This window comes from Porites lutea, chromosome 3 (assembly GCF_958299795.1).
Source record: "Porites lutea chromosome 3, jaPorLute2.1, whole genome shotgun sequence".
NCBI lineage: Eukaryota > Metazoa > Cnidaria > Anthozoa > Scleractinia > Poritidae > Porites > Porites lutea.
Window position 1 is genome coordinate 2530221 of NC_133203.1, and position 19711 is coordinate 2549931.

Consider the following 19711-nt stretch of genomic DNA (forward strand, 5'->3'; position numbering starts at 1 on the left):
CATGAGATAACTGTGCCACCTTGCTATATTGCTAAGCTGTGGGCCTGCAAGATGAAAGGAGTCAAGGAATGAAAAGGAAGAGCTAGAAATCTTTGTTTTAAATTTCACTCCCATTAGTTGTTTGGCATCAAACTGCAGACAGGTCAAGGTTTGAGAAAAAAAAATTAAAGCAGGCAGAGAAGCACCTCTCACATCTTGCTTACCTAGGGTCGTTGCTTTCCGGACTAAGTCAATGATTTAGTTACTAGTAATAACCAAAGGATATTACAGTCAAACCGAGACAACCATGAAGACCAGAAATATTTCTGGAATGTTTTTGTGTTGCAAGAAAAAAGCCAATCAGGCATAAGAAAACTGAACCACAAGCAAGAATGCTAATTAGTTTGTGGTTACAGCATGCAAAGAAAGTCGTGTCCCATAGCCCGGGGCTAGTGGATTTTACTATCAGGCTAGTGAATTCTGTTCTTAACTTGCCCAACGGGCAAAAGAATTTTTTTGAGGAATTCAACTTACAGAAGAACTGTGAAATCAATTCTGCTCATTAAAATGTTTTTGGGGCTAATTGAAATGACGTTTGGGCTAGTATATGCTAGCTTCAACTTGCCCGAATGGCAAGCTTTAAAAATGACTTTCTTTGCACCCTGGGTTTGGTGGCTAGTATGCATGTCCTGAGCTTTGGTGTGATTGGTCATGATAAAATAAACATTCCTGAAAATTTCAAGTGTTCACGGTTTTTCTGGTTGCACTGTAAAAGACCTTACACTAAAAATAATTGGTCGCATACAATTCTAATACTGCACATACCAGACAAACTAGATTCAGCAAGTAGCAAAGGATGAAGTGAGCCCCAAAGGACCACATCAGCTAAACCAAGCTGATCCTGTTGTAAAGAAAACAATACAAAATACATGATCATAATACATTGTTAAGGTACTTTAGGGAATATGCTTGTAGTTTCAAACATAAGGTGCATTGTCTTCATTTCATACCTAAACACCAAGAAATTGGCCTAAAGATCCCTTAGACCAACTATTTAGGGTCTGGGAATTTGGGCAAAAAATGTGTTGAGTGTCTGATGTAGCTTCTTAAAAATTATGAACATAATTTCTGAAACAAATTTTTCAAAAATTTTAGTAGTGATTTCCGTTGTCAGTTTTTCTTCTTGAACTACTCGTGGATTTGAGAAATATTTATCTGCACTTTTTGGGTCTCAGGCCTTATATTAATAGTCATTAATATTATATACCAGTCATTAACCAAGACTAATGTCAATACAGGGATATCTCAGACCAAGGCCTTGATGTATCGACTGAGTTTACAGTTATAGCGAGGTGGATACATCAAGGCCGAGGTCTGGGATTTCCCTGTAATGACTGAATGGATGAGGTTAATAAGTTATTTATTATATGGCCTGTTTAGCACTATTAATATAAACACAGGAAGTAATTGAGTCTGCAATCAATTAAAACCAATAATAAATTGGTCAGTGGATAACGTTGAAAAACATGTCACCTCAGTGAGTTGTACACTTAAGCACGCGATACAGTCATGTGACACTGGTCAGCAGATACCCTTTTTTGACAGCTGTCAATTGACCATAGCATGGATGTCCACTATCAAGTTAAACACAGACTATCTGTATGCCTTAAACACCAAGCTGAGGAGCCAATCAGAGCGCGCGTACTATTGTAGCAATATAATGATGTTTGAAGAATTTTATAAATGTATAATTAATAAAAAATTTTCAGCAGTATACCGTACCCCAGAGAAAAACTTATTTGATGATAAAGCCCCATCTGCATGACTCAGCAGATTTGTCAGATCCTCGATGTGTCCACTATCTTTTTTTCCAAGACCAATGGACAGCACAAGATGTGAGAATAGTACAGGCTGCATTGGAAAAAAATATATAGTAATATTATTAAATTAAATGCTTAAAGTAAAACAGAAAACTGCAAACAATAAAAATATTTTTTAAATGTTATTGTGTTGCAAGGAAAACCCCAATCAAAAAAACAAGAAGCAATGGTAATTAATTTGTGGTTTTGTAAGTCTGCTTTTGCACCCTGATCTTAATATTTCAGGTGTGGTTTGTATTAAAGTTTGACAGTAATGAATGGCTTGTTAAGATGACCTTCCATGAGTTTGCCCACCATGACGCTCAAGACATAATGTACACTCACACCTCACCCACTGGTCAATAAAATGATAAATTTTAAAAATGTATTATCATACGCCACCCAATGAAAAGAAATTGACCGAAAAATATACCTTCCACCCTAGCCACTAACCAATAACTGACCAAAACTGTACCCCACCTTTCCCCACTTATCAACAACTGACTATTATTGTACCCCCCACTCTACCCACTGAAAAAAAGTGGCCTGTTGAAAAGTACTCTCCAAGCCTTCCTCACCAATAAAAACTCTCCCCACCCACCCTACCCATGGATATAAAGTAACTGACATATCAATATGTACTCTCCCACCCTCCTCCAATAATCAATAACGGACTGTAACTGTACCCAACCACTGACAAATAAATGACCTCTAAAGAGGTACTCTTCCACCTCTTCTCAGTGATAAATAACTGACTTACCCATCCTGACTCTACCCAGTGATAAACTGATAACTGACCTGTAAAGATGTACTCTCCCACTCCAACCACTGGTCAATAACAGCTTCTGTTTCAGGATCAGCATTTTCTTTGAAGTTTGCATTGAGCTCAAGGAGATATCTATGACGTATAAATTGCATGCATTGAAATAATCCTGTTCATGTAATTTCTGTGGCAGTTATTATGGCTATTGTTTAAAGATGCATATTTCTTTTAGCCTTTGTTGTGCTTTAAAATAAAAGGACTATAATTATTTTAATTTCAGTATAGTGTAATAGTACAGAGTTTTGGAGTCTGTCTTGAGATTAACTGCCTGGTTACGTAAAGGCCCATTGAACTTGTTTGTTTTTTCATAACTGGGACTCATTGGTTCTGGACTGGGACTCACGACTTTTCACAAGATGAGCCCAAGGACTCACCATAACTATTTGTAACAAAATCACAGATATACAAATACTGAGATTAAGTCAAAGATGACTTTAGAAGTGAAAACAAAGAATTATCTACAGCAATCCTATATTGACTGAACTTTAATTTTTTGTTCAAGATGGCTGGATATTGGCCTCATTCTTCTTTCTGGTTTCGCAGGTTTTTATTTTTGCAATTTCAATGAGAAAATATGAAAAAGGGCATTAAATTTCGCAATTCGAGCATTCTCAACTTGATTTTATTTTTCAATCTCCTGAACTTTTTAAAATATTGAGATAAAATGAAACAAGCAAAATGCATATTAACGTAATTTCACAACAGAAGACACAGTCACGGGATGGAATGTACTAGCAAAACCAGCTACGCCTGTAGTAATTATTTCGTCAATATTTGTGGATGCATATAACCTGTACAGTGTATGTTGTAGTTATTAAATGTTACTCATTTTTTCCTGTGGTTTGAATTTTCTATATGGGGGATAAATTTCATGTGACTGTTTAATTTTTGTGGGGTTTTTTTAATTCATGGTCTTCAATTCCGTGATTTTTCCTCAATCACAAAAAACGCCAAATTAAAGACCCAAGAAAACAAGTACAAAAAGGAAAAATTGCTTTCGTTTTTAAATTGCAACAAAAGAACTTGGCCAATATCTAGGCATCTTTAGCTCACACTTTGTCAATAATGCAGTGTAAAAGTTACATGTACCTGCAGATGCTATTAGCACTGTTGAGTAAGTTTCCATTCTCAGTTTCAAGCACTGGAAGCTGCAAACAAATCACACTGATTACAAGAAACAGCACAATCATAAATTAAAGAGACAGAATTAGCTGACACCTGTTGATAACTGAAAAAAAAATTATATCTTTTGATACTAACCTTACTGTGTCCTGGCAAACGAAATTTGTTTCTCTCTGAAAAAAAGAGTCATGTACACTTGCAAACAAAAATGGTGATTAGGATTCACTTTATAAATGTTGTAGTTAATTTTTTATCTCAGGTACTTTTTATTGTTCCTCTGTTTCAACTACATTAGCATACATTACCATACCTCAAAATAAAAGAAAAACAAAAAGTACCTGAGACAACAAATTAACTACAACATATACTTATTTATTATTATTGTTTTTTTTATGGGGGGGGGGGTGGATGGGGGCAGTGGTTTAGGATGGAGTAAATGGTCCCTTACATGTACCCCACCTAGACAGAACAGGACGCCCAGGGTGCTTTTCAATATCCCAAAACAACCAGTCAGACACCAGGACAACTAACCAAGGGTAAATGGAATGACATCGCTCAATTGAGGCAAAGATTCCAATGGGATCATGATTCATTTATATTGACCAAAATTTTGATTCATTTTCATTGAGATGGGACTGGAAAACGTTATTTTTTGGAAATGGAAGGGGAAGTTTCAGTCAAATTGAACAGACTGGTCAAAAACGATCACCTCTCCTGGGGGGTGGGGGGGGGCACTATTTCCAAAATATTTCCACCCAAACGGGAGTAGCCTGCAAGTGGCAGACGTTTCACCACTGAGGGATGTTTTGCAAGGAGGAACGTCTGCGACTCAGCGACAGAAATTCCATACTGATGACGTAAATCAATGTTTACATAATAAATTCGGTAGTCATGGGGTTCCAAATGCAAATTTGTTTAATTTTATGTTTCTCCTGGTCGATTCTGATAAAGTATTGTATTCATCTGCAAATGAGTTCCAGCAAAATTCAAATACTTCTTCTAGAGAAGACTATAGTCCACAAATATTGGCTGTTTTGTTAGAGATTCATTGCGTTTACATTTGACCTTTGTGGCCTTTTGTCTTTTGTCTGTCATTTGTAAACAATAGCTAAAACAATGAATCTGCTCTGTTGACCAATTAGCGCTTCTGACCGGATTCCGGACAGATTTTGCGTCATCAGTATGGAATGTCTGTCACTGAGTCACAGACGTTCGTTTTCGTGAAACGTCCCTCAGCGGCGATGAGCGAGTTGAAACATCTGCCGTTCGCAGGCTAAGACGGGAGTGTTTCATTTATATTTCGACTAAAATTCTCACATAATGGGAGACACCCCCCGACGTCTCCCAAGACCTCACCCTATTGGCTCATTCAGCAGAGTCAATTCCCAAGGGAGCCAAGAGTTATAATCTGCTAGGACTCGACCTACATGTTAAAGGTGTTAAAATGCTACCAAACGACATTACATCCCGGTTTGTGACGATTTCTTTACGACTCGTCGAAATAAAAAGATAATACGTTCCAAAGAGTATAAAGTTGTGGGATAAAGGAAGTAAGCTTTTTTTAGAGCATACGCGATCCCGCAAAAATTTATTTTGTACAAAAATCGATTGAAACCGAGTGACAGATTTTCCATTAAAATTGAAGCAGTATTCTTTTTCTCCTAACATTAAGTTTCACTCTTTCTAAAGGAAGTAACAACAATCTCACCTTCATAATTGATGTACTGTACCGTCAACGGAATGCCTGCTAAATTTTTTGCCGCTAAAATTCGAAGCAACATCGGGTTGCCTTGATCACTATAAAGCTTCATAATAGAGCCAATTTTACTTGATATAAATTTTCGATAGACTGGAGTTCTTGTTAAAAACGTTGACCTCAGGAAAGCGCTAAATTTTACCCCGGAAAAGATCCAAAACATCTGATGCAAGAAGGACAAATCCAGAATTTCACGTGTGAAAACCTGGTTTTTATGGATGAGGAGAATTGGGACGAGTTTAACCGCTGTCTTTTTGTCCTTTTATTATGGGCTCTTAAAAGGGTGATTGAAGTATCCGTACATGGAGGAGCTATCTGCCGCTTTTACTAACATTGCAGGCTCAATTACAGCAACATCCTCGGTGAAAGGGAACTGCATTTGGAAACGTGTCCGAATTTTGAAGATCGAAGCATTTTTTCGTGGAAAAACTTAGTTTAAAGAGATTTGGCCGTGCAGTTACTTTTAAAAGAAACATGTCAAATTCACAGAGGCTAGCCTTCGCCATAATTGAGCACCTCTCCGCGCAGTTGAAGTCTGGAGCGGTAGTCGGTGACTCTGCTGAGAGTTTAGAAGGTAACTTGATGGATCTTTACTTTCGTTTCAGTTTTGATAATTTGGGCGCAGGTAACAAAAGTGAAGCTAGACGAAAACCATCCAAAAGTTATGGTTTATTGAAGCTTAGAGACAAAGTCTCCGTCAAGAGTGGCTGGCATCGTGTCAAGATCTGTTTAAATGAAAGTATTTGTAACAAACTGTAATTTGTGGTAAACCCAATTTGTCACATGCAGAAAGAGGAAATATGTGCAGTAGATAGTTTAGATCTAGACTTCTTCAGTAAGGTGAAGTTGAACTGATATTGATTTTACTCCTGTGGTTTTGTTCAGAAAGTGAATCAAAATTTGGGGACCTTTTGTTCTAGAATACGAAATTTCTCTAAAATTTTGTTTTCCATTTACCATCAATTAGCTTATTCTCTCACTTCCCCTAGTTTCTCCCTCTCAAATGAAAACAGGAACAAATTTTGTCATAGATACAGGATTCTTACTTTGTCTTGATTACAGCCCTATGGCTAGGGTGGTTCTTTATAGCTCAACAAGGAAATATACTGTATTCTATATCAGTGGCCCCTTTAAAGTGTAGTGGCAGCTGCAATTATTGACCCTTGTACTTTCTGTTATGTGATAATATTATTGATACTTACTTTCTACTTAAATTCCCGTCAACTTATTTATCACCTAAATTAAATACAGTGCTGTTTCTATTAAAAAAAAATTTTAAAAGGCCATTTTAATCATTTTAATTACCAACCAAATCTAACTTCCCCTTCTCATTTTATACTAAACCTATTCTGCCTGCAGTGCTTCACAAGTCTCTTATAGCCCTTATTTTGGCATACATGTATTCTAACAGTAAAATTCTTTTGTTGTCCTGTATATGCACATTTATACAATGTAAGCCCTTTTTACCTAAATTGCATCGGCCAAAATTAATTCAAGAGAATTGGACAAGTAACTTTAAAAAAGGGTCATTGGGGACCCCACTTATATATGAAGACTGACAAATAATATATCCCCTGTCAATCTGGAATTATGAGTCAACCATGTTGTTTAAAGGATCCCAGTCTGATCAGATTTAGAAGTACAGAGAGAGAGAAAAGCCAGGCACAAAATATGAACAACTGAAAATTGCTGCCTTCTTTTTTAGTTTCCATTCAGTGTTTAGAAAGTGTTTATGGCATAGACAGAGGTGATTCTTCACAAGTGGAGAAACTCAAGTTTGATAAACCACTAGAGGAGATATTTGAAAGTGCAGTAAAGGTTTGTGTTTTATTGGAAGATTTTTCCTGTAATATTTGACATGTACATGTAGGGTTTATTTTAGTTTTCCACTATGATGTCACTAAGAATAAAATTGGAGATAAAATTGGAGATAATGACATTTTTATTTCAGTGTTACTTTCATGTTATTTTCCAGAGTATAGGGGGATCCACATCTGCTCAGTCTACTGAAGAAAATCGATTAAAAGCTGAAAATCTCAAGACAGAAGGTAGGTTAATTTTTATAGGTCTATAAATATGTTGAATTTTCAAGTTTGTCCACTGATTAGTATTCCATAAGTTTGTAAGCATCTCTGATTATACCCTGCAGCAGAGGCTACATTTTCGCTGTGTGAGCTATCGTGCGAAAGTAGCCTCTGCCGACAACTGTTCAAATCTGTCTAGAAATCTGGACGAATAAATTTAAAAAAAGGGTCTTTTCCTGTTCTTGACCGGTTTAATTATTACATGAGTCTTGTGTAGCAGATCAGAGTTGTCACAACAGGCCTGACGATTAATTTTGTTTGCAAATCGCATGACGAATTTACGGTGACCCAGAAGGGTCACACATGGAAATTAAAAATGCTGCTGCAAATTAAAAATAGGACATGCAAATTAAAAATTGTACATGCAAACTAAAAATATTACAAACATGAAACATGATTGGGCCGACGGCTGTAAGGCCAGGTTCACGGCTCGGACCAGGTCCTCATCACTCATACTGAGTGCGCAGGACTTTTCATGTTTGATTTGCATCGATATGTTTTCTATTTTCAATTTGCAGCACAATTTTTAGTTTGCATGTACTATATTTAATTTGCAGGTAATATTTTTAGTTTGCATGTACAATTTTTAATTTGCATACATGTACTATTTTTAATTTGCAGCAACATTTTTAATTTTGCATGTGTGACCCTTCTTTGCCACCGTACGAATTTCACGCATGCACAATACAAAATTGAATGGTTGTCGGCAGATGCTACTTTTTGCATGATAGCTTACACAGCGAAAATGAAGCCTCTGCTCGCAGGGTACTCTGATTAAGCTGGTGCAGAAAAAGTTTGATGCTCTTGCTTGTACCTTGAAAGCATATTGTCTTCATAGGAAACCAGCTGATGAAAGAAGAGAAGTATGAAGAGGCTATAAAGTGTTACACCAAAGCAATGGAACTGGACAGTGCTAATGCAGTGTTTCCTTGTAACAGGTTTGATTTTAGTTGTTTGTTACCCATTCTGTTTATACATGTACTTGGATAAATTAACATACAGGTATATTTTGAGGCATTATTAGAGAAGGCAGCATGGCTAAGCAATTAGAGTTATTAGAGTGCTGTATTAATTGTAATTCAAAGGTCCCAAGTTCAAGTCTTACACTGACAACTAGCTAGATTTGTTTGTGGTAGTCCTCTAGCTCAAATCCTTGGCCATGCTTGTAAAATAGCCAACTGTTTTGCTCCTACCAGTTGGGATTTTTAACCATGTTATATAACTTTAAATTATTCGTTTCATTATCCCTAAAAAGCCCCATAAGGGGCAAGGACAATTAAAGTGAATGAATGAATGAAGAGTCATGTGTGAGAGGACAACAGATCTGCCCTCTTACGATACATTTTAACCTGTGAACAGTAAGTTCAGACGTCAGCATACAAAGACGCCACTGGCAACTGCTCTCAGGCCATTTATGAGCTTATTGTACCCACATAACCCATGATGTGAATGATGTGATGTGTGAAGATTGACCAGAACAACCAGGTCTATGTCTCCTACTCTTTTCGAACAGTGGTGTGGGTTCTTTTACATCCCACAACAACCATGTAAGTGTAAGTGTTGTGAGACGGAACCTACGATTTTTTGTCCTTATCCGAGAAGACTAGAAAGTCTAACGGTTTACAGATGTCATTACAAAGGCAGCACTTTCTTCTCAGTTATTTAAAGACCCTGAGTGTTGGCCCGGCCGGGATTCAAACCTGTGACCTCCCGCTCATCAGACCTGCCCTCTCCCAACTGAGCCAACCAGGCGGCGATAGTATTACTATCATTATCCTTATCATTATTATTATTATTATTATTATTATTATTATTATTATTGTTATTATTATTATTTTACAGTAGTTGTTGTGGTTTACTTTTTGCAGGGCTGCAGCTCACAGCAAAAAGGGTGATCATCAAAAGGCCATAGAAGACTGTCAGAAAGCTCTTACTTTAGATCCAAACTATGGAAAAGCTTACGGACGAATGGGGTAAGTGGCTTTAGCACCACAAAAAAACAGGACACAAATTTGAAAATGTGGCCTCTACTGTAGCACTAATGCCAACTTTCAAAATATATTATGCTTGCTGGTAGCGTAAGCGAGGCTCTCAGGCAGGGCATACAAGTCGAAAAAAGTGAGTAGCAAAAAACCCAGCAAACCAGAAACAGTGGGAAGAGAGAAGGGGAGGACCTCTAGGCATCATTTTAAATACCTCAGTTTGCATACTATGCCACTCAGTGCCAAAAAAACCATATCTCCTGTCATGGAAAAATTCCAGTGATCTGAAGGATTATAGTGATCAGATTGATTATATGGAAACCAACCTTTAAAACAGGAGTGACTTCCATTGATCTCAGAGTTTGTTTTGATAAATCACTTAGATTAATATGTTCACCAGAGAGTTGTTTTCATAAACACCTCTAAATGCTGCAATGTCTGCACTTCTTCGTCAGTCATCTGAGCAATCATGGAGGTCACATGGAAATCATCCTTTAAATGTACATGTATTTTTGTACAGTGATAATGTTTATTCAACCATTACAATAATCCCTTACATTTCTTTAAACATGACGTTTGTTACCGCGAAACGAACATAACAGTGCACACCAGATGTATACTAAATGGCATGTTATTTTGATGCGTGGGAAAAGCCAATGAGGCATGAAAAAACTCGACCACTGTAACTAGTAATATGGTTTCAGAGGCTTGCTGGCATGTCCTGAACTTTACTGTTACTGGCCACTACACAATCAACATACATGAAATATTTTAGGTAATTCAAGGTTTTCTGGTTTAGTAATCCTCCTTTATTTCTTGCAGTTTATCATACCACAACTTGAATAACCTCCAGAAAGCAAAGGAATGTTATACAAAGGTATAAAAAAGAACCCCATCTATGAAACTCTCTTATTGGTTCATCAGAGGGTGACATAAAAATTACAAAAACTATATCATTTATCCTTTGGGCAATCCTTCTTTTTTAGGTTATAATATTATGTACGTGGTCACATTTTTGGTTGGTTAAACAGGAGAAGTTGTCACAAATACATTCTGTTGACTTTTTTTATATTACTGTGCAAATCTCCTGTTACAAAATGACTTTTATTAATTGTTCTGTCTGATCATGTCCAATTGTAGGTAAGATTTCTTCAGACATAGGCAAATTTTAGTCAGACCTTGTCCAATGACCTACTGTTATTTGCAGCTCTGCCGTATTTGAACATGGAAACCTTAAGCACAAACTCAAGCCCTGGATATTTCATTTACCATGACCACGAGAAACTAAACCAAATGAAACAGTGATAATATTGATACATATTTTTGTTTTTTGACTGTCAGGCATTAGAATTGGAACCAGGCAGCACATTTTATCAAACCAGCTTGTCGCAGGTGGAAGAAAAAATCAAACAGACCCAGCCAGGAGGAGGGGCGAGGCCAGCACCTGGAGGTAGGTTGTTTATTGTTTTTGTTTATTGTTTTGTTTGCCAAAAATTATACAAATCAAATAAAATCTAATTACTTAAACTCTTATGGCGAGGAAGCCCAAGAGAAGCCACCGGGCTTATAAGGAATGGGCTCCCTCATTTGACCTTTCATGCAAAATATATAATGGGGATGGAATAATCATCATGGAATGAATGTAGTGGAAAAAAATCTAGATCCCTAAAAACAAAATAGAGATGATCCCAAGCAGTTACCCATCTTCTAGACTGTTCAAAGTCCTCTATTTTTCTGTAAGATTGTCGAGATCGAACACTTTGCGTCACAGGCTGCCATCTTGCATGAGTGTCAAAACTACTTAGGGGGCGGGGGCGGTTTGGGAGGAAGCGAGAAAAATATTTTTCTCGCCCCCCTCCCCCTACAGCTATAATCCCCGACACCTGCCCCCTCAGCACATTTCAAAATCAAGATGGCTGCCATTAACGGTAAGATGCACTATATCTCAATGATCTCACAAAAAAATAGAGGAATGTAAACAGTCTACCCATCTTCCCTTCTCCCACCACTTCCTTCCTTGGTTCCCTCTGCAGCTGAACAGTTAAAGAATTTATTTTTGTTCTCTTAGGTTTGCCCAGCTTAGGAGGAATGGATCTTGGTGCCCTTTTGACAAACCCTGCCATCATGAATATGGTAATCCTCTCAATAAGATAAAGAATTAATATGAAATGTAAATTCCATATCGTTTACAATCAATCCAAATGGCATATACATTAGTCAGTTCATCTACAGAGTACCAGTTAAATCTTAACTCTTAATACTAGTGGTAGTAAAGTTTTTTCTCTTCAAAATCTATATCCATAGCTTTGTCAAAAAGATGAAATAATGACTGTATTTCCAGCAGAAGACAGCTTTCATCAATCCGTCTTTCTATTTGACTTGTTCTCTTTTCCCCAATTTTCAAAACAATGTTATCTTTGGACCTTAACTTGAATCTACTTCATATTATTACTATTATTATTATTATTATTATTGTTATTATTATTATTAATATTATGATACTATGAAGAGTCGCAAGGGGTACTCCCTATGATGGCCTATATGGGAAGGCTCCACCCGAAAAGGGGTACCCCCCCCCCCCCCCCTGTGAAGAGTTCATTACAAAATTTACGTCATCACTCATACCTTACACCTGTAATATGAATTGTTGAGCTTTCATTATGTCAGAGGTTTTTTTTGGTTTTTGGATGAGATATGAGGATTTTTTGAAGAAAATCAGTTGTTGATGATGTTGTTTCTGTTTTGTTTTTTTTTCAGGCACAGTCATTCATGAGCAATCCAGGTGTCCAACAAATGTAAGTATAAGTATTCAATTTTGTCTTGTTGATATTTCTGTAAGTAGCTTGTGAATTGTTTGTTGCAAGCACCAACAGAAACAAGAAAAATGCATTAATATTTATTTCGTAGAATCTGAAAACCGTGACCTCTGAGTGCTTGCATCAGTTTACCGATTCCCCCTCTCTCTCTGTCTCGAGAGGAGAGTCGTAGGTCACGCAATCTCATTGTCTGAGTTAGAGTTCAGGAGAGCTCTTTGTTTGTAAATAACGCAAGCCGTAGATCATGCCAGCTCTCTACCTGAAAATCGCGAATCGGAGGTCACGCAAGCTCTCTGGTATTTGCGTGAGTAGCAGCTCACGCTCTCTCTCTATATGGAACTCGCGAGAAGTCGAAGGTCACGCGAGCCCTCTGTTTGGAAATCACGAGAGAAATCACTTGAGTCGTAGGTCGTACAAGCTCTCTGTTTGAAAATCACGTGAGTCATAGGTCATGCGAACTCTCTGTTATAGACAACACAAGGTTCGTAGGTCAGGCGAGCTCTCTGGTAATCATTAGTGTCGTCGGAAGGCGCTCTGACGACTAGCTGGCTTTCGAAACGCGAGCTCTTAAACTTTTTTAGGTGGAAAAATGGTTTAATCAACTCAATGGCTAAAACAACATTTGTCCTTTACTTTTTGGTTAGGATGACGAGTATGATGGGTGGAGGCACATCTCCTGGTGGGGCTGGTGGTGCGGCCAGCATTTTTCAAGCGTAAGTGAGTTTTATTGTTAGAAGTTATATCAAGCATAACGCGGAGTGTTTCATCTGATATCCTAACCGAAAAATGGGTTGAAAATAGCTTCCTAAATGAACAATAACCCTGGAAAACATCCATGATAAAGTAAGCAACATTTTATAGTAATTAAGATCTGATATCTAAACTACCATGTCGGTAGTTATTTCCTTTGTTTTCTCCTCACGAATTATTACTAACATTTTCATAACTTGCTTAGCCTATGGTCATGGCCTTTGTCATTGGGTAATTTTGTTTGGAATTTATAAAAGTCTTCAACTTGTTTTGTCTCACCAGTGCCCAGCAGTTTGGTGAGCAGATGCAACAGTCAAATCCTGAAATGTTTGAACAGCTGCGAACCCAAGCGCAAGCTGCAGTTAATATGCACAGAGAACAACAGGACCAATCCGAAAATGACGATTCTAAACCAGGTCAGTATATCAGTTTGTCAAATCTTGTCTCATTCCACAGGCAAACTCGCATTGACAATGACATTTTGGTTTTATACTCTGGTTTCGCCTCGAGGCGAGTTCTCCTAAGAAGGTTATAGAGTTCGCAGCCCAATTTCCGTATTTGAAAACTTCTAAGTTTATTTAGTTTAGTAACTCAGCGGTGGACAAAAAAAAAACGAGAACGCATTATAGGCACATCAAGGTCTCAGGTCAAACTTATAAGACGAACTCGAAAACTGATAGGTGAGGTGGAGGGAGCAGCTAAAGCTTTGTGCGGTGGACGCTGATCTATGGCTAAACTGGGCTCTACTCGTATTTAACTATCGAACAAGTTTTTCCACACGTGTGGCGACTTGTACCTTCCACATCCTCGGCTTGTGCGATCTGATGCGTAGAAAAATTACGGCCTCTTTCATGCCCGCCTCAAACCATCGGGATAGTGGTCGATCTAATTGCTACTGACAAGCAACGCGAACGACTTCGTAAATGCGAGAAAGAAACCTCTGCTTGCTTGGTAATCTGATCTCTGTGGGTGTTCCAAGGCTCTTTAGAGTTTTAACTGCAATTAAAGGCTGGTTTTCACTAGCGGCGGAGTCGGAGTCGGAATCGTAAGCGGAGTCGTAAGAGCGCTCATGACCTTGTGAAAATCAAAAATCGGAGTTGTAAGCAGAGTCATAAGCGCGACGTGGCCGGAATCGGAGTCGGAAGAATCAGAACGTTTCCGTTTTCTTCGGACTCCGCTTATGACTCCGTCGTTTACGATCTAGTGAAAACCAGATTGTCGGAGTCGGAAGCAGAAGTGGAAGAATAAACCAATCACAATGCACGTTCCCATGCTTTGTGATTGGTTTAGTTCTTCCGCTTCTGCTTGCGACTCCGACAACCCAGTTTTCAGTTGATCGTAAACGGCGGAGTCGTAAGCGGAATCAGAACCCTGTTTTCACTAGATATTAAAGTTCTACGCTTCTGATTACGACTCCGATTCCGACTCCGTCGCTAGTGAAAACCAGCCGTAACTGTCCTGAACTGTGTTTGACTTTTCAGATGGTGGAGATGCCAATTGATGGTGATCATTCCTTGCAAATGTTAGACTATACTCAGTCAAGTTCTTGCATACTCTGTATAGCTGGAAGTTCGTGTAGAACCCGTTTCATTCAATGGAGTGATTGTTTAACGCATCAAAATGCCATAAATGTAAATTCAAGAAAATCCCTTTCTTTAAGGGATTTACTAAAAACAAGAGCAGTATACAAAAGCACTCACAAACTGAAAATGATTTTAAAATTTAAACGGTTACACTAACCAATAAGCTGATGAAATACTTCAGCGGCGCTATAGGATGAAATTTTCCCCTTTAGCGGCGCTCTTACTTTCTAAATTTCCGCCTGGTATGTGCTAGACCCCCCCCCCCCCCCCTCCGGGGACTGGCTACTCCCGTATATGGGCTAGATAGGTGTGTGCTTCCCGATGGGTATGGTTTTTAAGGGTTTCCATCCGGGGTGGGGGGGGAAGGGGTACTTCGGATAATTTTTGCTGGGTATGTGCCGCTGGCCTCTTAGAACCCCTTACCCATTATAGTCTATTATGTGGCCAAGTATAGACCCCATCTTAAGTCACTTTTGGGAAAATGTAATTTTCGCGATCCCATTTTAGTAACTCTCTCTTTACGCATCTACTTTATAAAGCCTTTTAACTAGGTCATCATGAAATGAATTGACACAGTGGTTAAATTTAATGAAGTAAAAATCTACGCCTTTTTAAATCCGTACCTACCTGAATATTTTGATCCCCCAAATCCCGAAAATGTGCGATCCCATTCTAGTAACTCTTAACTCTACTGAAAATGCAACCCCATTATAGTCAATCCAGCCATGAAAATGCGACCCAATCAGGCGGCACATCCCCATTAGCCTGTTACTGGGAAGTACCCCCGGTGTTTCCATCCTTAAATAGGGTATTAATTTTGTTCTTTTTGGCGTTGTATTCCCGGTGCGTTCGTTAGATAGGGTGTCGTTATTACCGTTATTTTAGTTGCAATTCAAGTGCGTAAATGCCCAGCTACACGAGAAACAAATCATCGGTTTAAACTGAACTTTACCTTAGGGTATTATCAAAGCGATTTAACTAAGGTTTCCATTAAATTCTTAGGTTTTGTTTTTCCCTTGAATTTGGTCTCATTTTTCAGGTTTTGGCCTAAAATAGAGTATCAGTTTTCATCTGTCTCATCCATAAATAGGGGCAGGATTTGAGACCCCGGGCGGTACACACCCATTCGAAATTGGAGGGAGTCCCCCCCCCCCCCGGATAAAACCCACATCACCTGAGATCAGTCAAGTGAATATAAGCGAACAGAACAATTTTTTTATTATTATTTTAACGATTAGGTTTAGTGTTTCCACTTTCATTTAGACTGCAAAACAGTGTGAGACTGTTTAGCTACGCTAAACCGATTTTGGGGGAAAAAAAACCGATCAGTTTTTTTGCTGTCTATCTTTCCGGCATTATATTATACTTGTTTCCAGGTTTTCTTAGGTGTCCCAGAATGCCCCCTGTGTTGGGTTTTATTTCAGACCGATTCGTCTCGCCTTGTTAGCCAATCTCATACCCAGAGTCTTCTGCTAGACGGAATTTATTTACAAAGGGAAGGCGAAAGAATGGTCCATGGTATGGTCATACCACCGGTTTGTCTCCACAAACTCTTCCCTGTTAGTAGACTGCAAAACAGTCCGTATTTTTGCGTATTCAAGTACGCGCGAACAGTCAAACGAAAGGTCTGGAGCGAGGCTGAAAACAGAGAGCGAGACTGGGGAGAGACGTTCAAACGCCCTACGGGCGTGTGAGGCTTGCGCGCTTTGCGCGCGTGAGACTCAAACGCTATTCTTATTCTACGCTAAACCGATTTTGAGAAAAAAAAAACCGACTGTTTTGAAGTCTACCCTGTTAGCAGAGGCCTCTTTTCCCTGAGGCCTCAACTAGCAGGGAACACAAACTGATGAGAAAATGTTTTGCTTCCCTCGCGCGGCACGTGTTGTACTCGCGATGCATCAAATTCTCGATTTTCTTTTTCCTAACCAACCCAATTTCACACGAACGCACCAGTAAAACTTTGGCCGTTCATGTGGCGTTTTTCTTATTATCTTTGCTAGCTGAATCTTCCTTTCCAATTGTCTCAAATCAGAATTTTAAAGCTGTAAAGTTCCCTGAGACAACCAGTGTTGTTTAGGAAAGGCCTGTAGAGCTGTAGTCTGGTACACAGATGGGTATAGTGTCGTCACGCAACGTTCCTCCCCAGAGCGTTGCGTGACGAGACAAAAAAATAAAACGGCTGTAGAGCAGACTAGTACAGTTGGTTATTTTAGTTTGATATTTATTTATGGCAGATACTTCCAGCTATACTGGACGTAAGAGTATGCTTGTGTGGCAAGAAGAAATTACGAAGACAGATAAAAATCCCAACTTAATATTTAGTTTTAAATTGTATTACAACTGAAAGAAATGTTTCAAGTTCTTGTCAGTGAGAGATAAACTTGTAAATTAATAAAGAAATGACGGGCTTTGAGCTAGTTCTTTATTTGAATGAGATTTCTTGTCGGGTTTCTTGCGAGTTGTAGCCCAACACCGGCAGTGACCACCCACGGTGAAACATTTATACAAAATTAACCATCTTTCTTTACTTAGGCCATCCTCTTTTTTTCTCCGTTTAGCGTCGTCCGACCGACCCAAACTTTTGGCATTTTCAAAAAAAAAAAGTAACGACGTAGTTAAACCATTTTTCACTTGAAATAATTCTTTTAATCTGAGAAATGTGCATAATAACAGTATAGAGAAAAACAGGGACAAACCAGGAACATTTTTACAGTATGTTGTGCATTTTGTTAATCCAAATATGTGAATGTTAACTTTTAACGTCATCGTGGGGTACCAAGTCCTCCTATTTCGAGACTTCGTGTGATACAGGAAACGCATTCGACGCCAGACTGCAAAACAGTCCGTATTTTTGCGCATTCAACTACGCGCGAGCAGTCAAACAAAAGGTCTGGAACGAGGCTGAAAACAGAGAGCGAGACTGGCGAGAGACGCCACGCTTTACTGATTTTGAGAAAAAAACCGACTGTTTTGCAGTCTAAGTCGACGCCAAACGAAAAAAAAAAGTGGGGGATGGCCTTATCACATTTACACACTTTGCTTAAACCAAATCTTTGTATTTTACTTCCCCAATGACGCAAAACAAGTTTCTCTAGAAACTAACTGCATCATTTTGACTAGCCTGAGTACATAGCCACCCTCTCCTCAGAAAAAAATCGGAGAAAGGGCCCCTTCTCCGATTTTTTTCCGGGATGGGGGTGGGGGAAGCTGTACGCAGGCTAGAGTGGCCAGATGTCCAAGCCGCAATTTCTTCCACTTCCGGTCAAAGTTACTTCCGGTAATAAACCGGTTTTGTTAAATGACTATTCTGTTGCCTGTTGGTTGGTAGTCAATGACTTTGAGGTAAAGATCCTTGTTGTTTGTTAAGGTCAGAAAAATTATTTGTAAATCAAATTCGCAATGGTCTTCCACTGGTCCATAGGTGCCATTTCAGCCGGCTTCCTTGTTGGCGAATTGTTTCGAATTGCTCTAAAGAGACTTCTGCCGAGTGGTTACTACGCTTACGCGAACGAGTTGATCTCAACATTTCAGTTATCCGTTTGTGTGTTCGAGATCTCCGTCATTGGAAAGTTCTACAGCAGCTGGATTGCTCTCAGCTGTACCTTTGTCCTATTAGCTTTAAAGCATGCTGAATTTATTTTTGAGGGGGCTTTCGCTAATCCTTGCGGAATGTTAGAAGACATCGTCTACAAGAAAGCCTACTGGGTGAAAGAAAATATCGCTAAAGTTATTTTTCAACTTATTGGCGGCCTTTTAAGCTTTCCCTTCATACAGTTTTTGTGGAAATCGACTTGGAGTGAATTTCACTTCCAGCAAGTAAAGAAAGGCCTTCGATCGACGCTTGAAGTTTCGCTCCTGTATGGTATTTCGATCGAAATTATGGCAACGTTCGTGACAGTAATGAGTGATTTCATGTCACGAGGGCACGCGCTCAAAAAGTTCAATTCAGTGATTCGAGCGGCTTCTGCTGTTGTCGTTTCCTACGCTCTTGCCGAAACAACCGGAACATGGATGAATCCAGCGCTGGCTACTGCTCAGACCTTCGTCTATTGCACAAGAAAAGAAGTCATTTCTGAACATTTATTCGTGTTTTGGCTTGGGCCAGTAATAGGAACAATGGCCGCCATTGTACTAAATTCGCTACTGACCTGGAATCCCAAACCAGTCGAGATGAAACCAGAGAAGAAGTATTGGGGAAAGAAAGACAGTCGTTCGTCAGTGGAAAACCACAAAAATGAGGAATTGAACCCCTCAGAATTAAAGAAAAGACGTAAAGGAACAAAATCTTAGTGAACTTAAGTTGAGTGTTAAACTGCATTTTAATTTATTGTGACTATCCACACGTTTGCATGGAGGATATTTTAGAAAACGATTTTAAAACGAGAGAAGCCTTTCATTTCAAGAACAAAATGTTCTCTTCTTCGTTGAGTAAACAATGTAGAGAACCAAAGTTCTTGGTCAAAAATAACTATGTAATTCAATATTTAATGGACACGTGTGCACGTGTTCAAAAGGTTACTTTAACCCACTCATACAATGGATCGTGCAGGTGATCAAACGTTACCGACGGTACGTTTATTAACAGGGGTCAACCTTGAAAATTTGGTCGAAAATTTTGGTCATAGAAATTTTTGTGTGAAATAAATCTTACTCCCGAGATAAACTGCGAACATCCTAATGTTGCTCTTTATTATAAAAACACCTGTGAAATACCAGGTAAGCTTTCATATGAAAACATCATGTATTCACACATGTAAATAACATGTTATCTTTACATGTGAGGAAGATCACCACTGATATAGCTACATAATAAACTGTTCCTTTTGCAACAAACAAAATATTAACGCGAAATTGTTTGGTATTTCATTGTTGTTTATATTATAAAAAGAACATTAATATAATTTTATTGTTTAAATGGCCACTTTAAAAGTGAGGCTAAGTATGAAACCATTGATAT

The 19711-nt window shown here is 38.7% G+C and overlaps 3 protein-coding genes across 3 annotated transcripts in view; 2 read left to right on the plus strand and 1 right to left on the minus strand.

Moving 5' to 3' along the window:
* Positions 1–5744, minus strand: part of LOC140930185 (methionine--tRNA ligase, cytoplasmic-like) — a 29970-nt gene extending 24226 nt beyond the window's left edge. The window contains exons 1-7 of the mRNA XM_073379847.1: positions 5492–5744; positions 3922–3956; positions 3751–3809; positions 2637–2736; positions 1762–1890; positions 805–880; positions 1–44 (exon numbers count right to left, since the gene is read on the minus strand). The exon at positions 1–44 is cut by the window's left edge and continues 66 nt beyond it. Of these exons, the coding sequence (XP_073235948.1) occupies positions 1–44; positions 805–880; positions 1762–1890; positions 2637–2736; positions 3751–3809; positions 3922–3956; positions 5492–5702 (654 nt within the window). The 5' untranslated portion in view covers positions 5703–5744. The remainder of the gene's footprint in view (positions 45–804; positions 881–1761; positions 1891–2636; positions 2737–3750; positions 3810–3921; positions 3957–5491) is intronic.
* Positions 5745–5888: 144 nt separating this feature from the next.
* On the plus strand, positions 5889–14910 carry LOC140929263 (small glutamine-rich tetratricopeptide repeat-containing protein alpha-like). The gene is made up of 12 exons (XM_073379067.1): positions 5889–6113; positions 7245–7357; positions 7515–7587; positions 8462–8561; positions 9492–9596; positions 10428–10482; positions 10947–11055; positions 11674–11738; positions 12363–12400; positions 13066–13134; positions 13454–13587; positions 14653–14910. Exons 1-12 carry the CDS (start codon positions 6014–6016, stop codon positions 14670–14672), a joined length of 981 nt encoding a protein of 326 aa, XP_073235168.1. The 5' UTR covers positions 5889–6013; the 3' UTR covers positions 14673–14910.
* A 3142-nt stretch (positions 14911–18052) lies between these two features.
* LOC140929264 (aquaporin-12-like) lies at positions 18053–19256 on the plus strand. Its single transcript, XM_073379068.1, has one exon. It carries the CDS (start codon positions 18154–18156, stop codon positions 19042–19044), a length of 891 nt encoding a protein of 296 aa, XP_073235169.1. The 5' UTR covers positions 18053–18153; the 3' UTR covers positions 19045–19256.
* Positions 19257–19711: the final 455 nt, after the last annotated feature.

Excerpts from the sequence above, each read along its gene's own strand:
- LOC140929263 (XM_073379067.1), top strand. The coding sequence starts at position 6,014 with ATGTCAAATTCACAGAGGCTAGCCTTCGCCATAATTGAGCACCTCTCC. Across the intron at positions 8,562-9,491 it reads GCAGTGTTTCCTTGTAACAG|GGCTGCAGCTCACAGCAAAA; the intron begins GTTTGATTTTAG and ends TACTTTTTGCAG. Across the intron at positions 12,401-13,065 it reads AATCCAGGTGTCCAACAAAT|GATGACGAGTATGATGGGTG; the intron begins GTAAGTATAAGT and ends CTTTTTGGTTAG.
- LOC140929264 (XM_073379068.1), top strand. The coding sequence starts at position 18,154 with ATGGTCTTCCACTGGTCCATAGGTGCCATTTCAGCCGGCTTCCTTGTT.